The sequence below is a fragment of the Otolemur garnettii genome, unplaced genomic scaffold (assembly GCF_000181295.1).
Source record: "Otolemur garnettii isolate 467f Iridium unplaced genomic scaffold, OtoGar3 scaffold00005, whole genome shotgun sequence".
Lineage (NCBI taxonomy): Eukaryota > Metazoa > Chordata > Mammalia > Primates > Galagidae > Otolemur > Otolemur garnettii.
In genome coordinates, this window is record NW_003852400.1 from 5320145 (window position 1) to 5321838 (window position 1694).

Here is a 1694-nt window from a genome sequence, read left to right on the forward strand (position 1 = left end):
GGCAGGAGACTCGCTTGAGCCCAGGAGTTGGAGGTTGCTGTGAGCTGTAATGCCACGGCACTCTACCCAGGGGAACAGCTTGAGGCTCTGTCTCAAAAAGAAAAAAAAAAAAAAAAGATCAAATAAGACAGTGTGTATAAAAACACCTGGCACGGGGTAGCCCAGCAAATATACCTCTTTTGTTATTACAAATAATAAATAATAACAGGATACAACAACCAGATGCAGACAGTATAACAAGCTATTTATGCACCCTGTAACTAAGCCTCACCGGACAAAGATTCACAACTCACAGAAACCTGTCAAGGCAAAATTACTGCCTATTAAAGAAGATCAACAATTTGTTCTCTCTTAAATGAGAGATCACTCAGAGAAGGTTGCCTGAATCACTTACTGTGCATGTTGAGAGCCCAGAGTCTTCAGAAGCCACTCTGAGTCCATTTTCCAAACGTGTCACTCGTGTTTCAGGAACATTCAGAACAACTTGTGTAGCAGCCTGTGTACTTCTCAATCTGTTCCCTCCAAAATACAATGGCTGGTTGATGGCAAGGAGTAGAAGAGAAGCAGCAAAGTGTATTATTAATGTTCTATTAAATGTCAATTATAAAACCAATCTATCTCAAATCGACTGTCTGTACAAAATAATCTCTCCGCTTGTTTCCCTGGCTTAGAAACTTCCTTCACCAACCACTGTCCTAAAGCCAGCAACATTATAATAAACATGCCCTTCACTTAGAGATGATGGAATTATACTACCTGTACATAAACTGACTTTATTTTAATACCGCTCCAGGAAATGTTAAACATTCATTACGAAGAAAACACGCAGGGGGTTAAAAGAAAAAGGAAAGAGAAAAGGGAAAAATGGGCCCGCTTTTCATTGTTCAAGAAAAGCAACAAGTTTTGAAACGGATAGAAAAAGAGAATAGAAAGATGGTCCAATACTCAAAATACACTTTGGCTGACTGGCTTGTTAACTATGACTAACGCCTTTCAGTTTTTCTTTCCCTTTATACGTAAAGTCCCATAGACATATCCCTTAGAGAAAGGTAGAGGCTCTCTCATGAGAAAAATCAAATGCTGACAAAATTTTCCTTTAACTATCACCCCATCAGTGGGAAGCCCAGGTGAGGATGAAGCTCAGTCTTTGACAAAAAGCAGGACTCTGGGGCAATAACTATTTCACTTTTCAGTTTCCCGCAATTTCCAACCACTACGGTTTTAGTGCTCAACATGCACGGTTTATAGTGACTCCCGAGAAGCTGGCGGGGGGCGGAAGGCCGCATCCTCCCCCGGCTCCAGCGGTCACGTGGCGACGGCCGCAGCCCGCCCGGCCCCCGCGGGTCTCGGACAGGCCAGCCGTTGGGGTCCGCTGGGTCGCTGAACCGGATACGGCGGAAGAGGCGCAGGACGGCGCCCAGGGCAGTGGAGGGATGCTCACCCGCCCAGCGCTGCCTCTGACCCCCCGGAGCCTCTCGGCGAAACCCCAGAGCTGCCGCCGCACAGCCGGGAACAGCACGGCTCGAGCTGTAGCTGCCGCCATGTCCGCTAAAAACAAGGTGGAGGATGTGCTTCCGGGGTCGTGACCTGACGTCCCAGAGCAAGAGGCGGTCCCCACCTTGTGGCCGCGAGGGGAATGACACTCCTTGAGGCAGTCATGGGAGGAGTAGAGATCTGAGCGTGACTCTGGGCGG

At 47.7% G+C, this 1694-nt stretch overlaps 1 protein-coding gene across 1 annotated transcript in view; it reads right to left on the reverse strand.

Moving 5' to 3' along the window:
* The window catches only part of PMPCB (peptidase, mitochondrial processing beta subunit), a 23894-nt gene extending 22351 nt beyond the window's left edge, over nucleotides 1-1543 (reverse strand). The window contains exons 1-2 of the mRNA XM_023518751.1: nucleotides 1442-1543; nucleotides 395-535 (exon numbers count right to left, since the gene is read on the reverse strand). Coding sequence (XP_023374519.1) covers nucleotides 395-535; nucleotides 1442-1543 — 243 coding nt within the window. The remainder of the gene's footprint in view (nucleotides 1-394; nucleotides 536-1441) is intronic.
* Nucleotides 1544-1694: the final 151 nt, after the last annotated feature.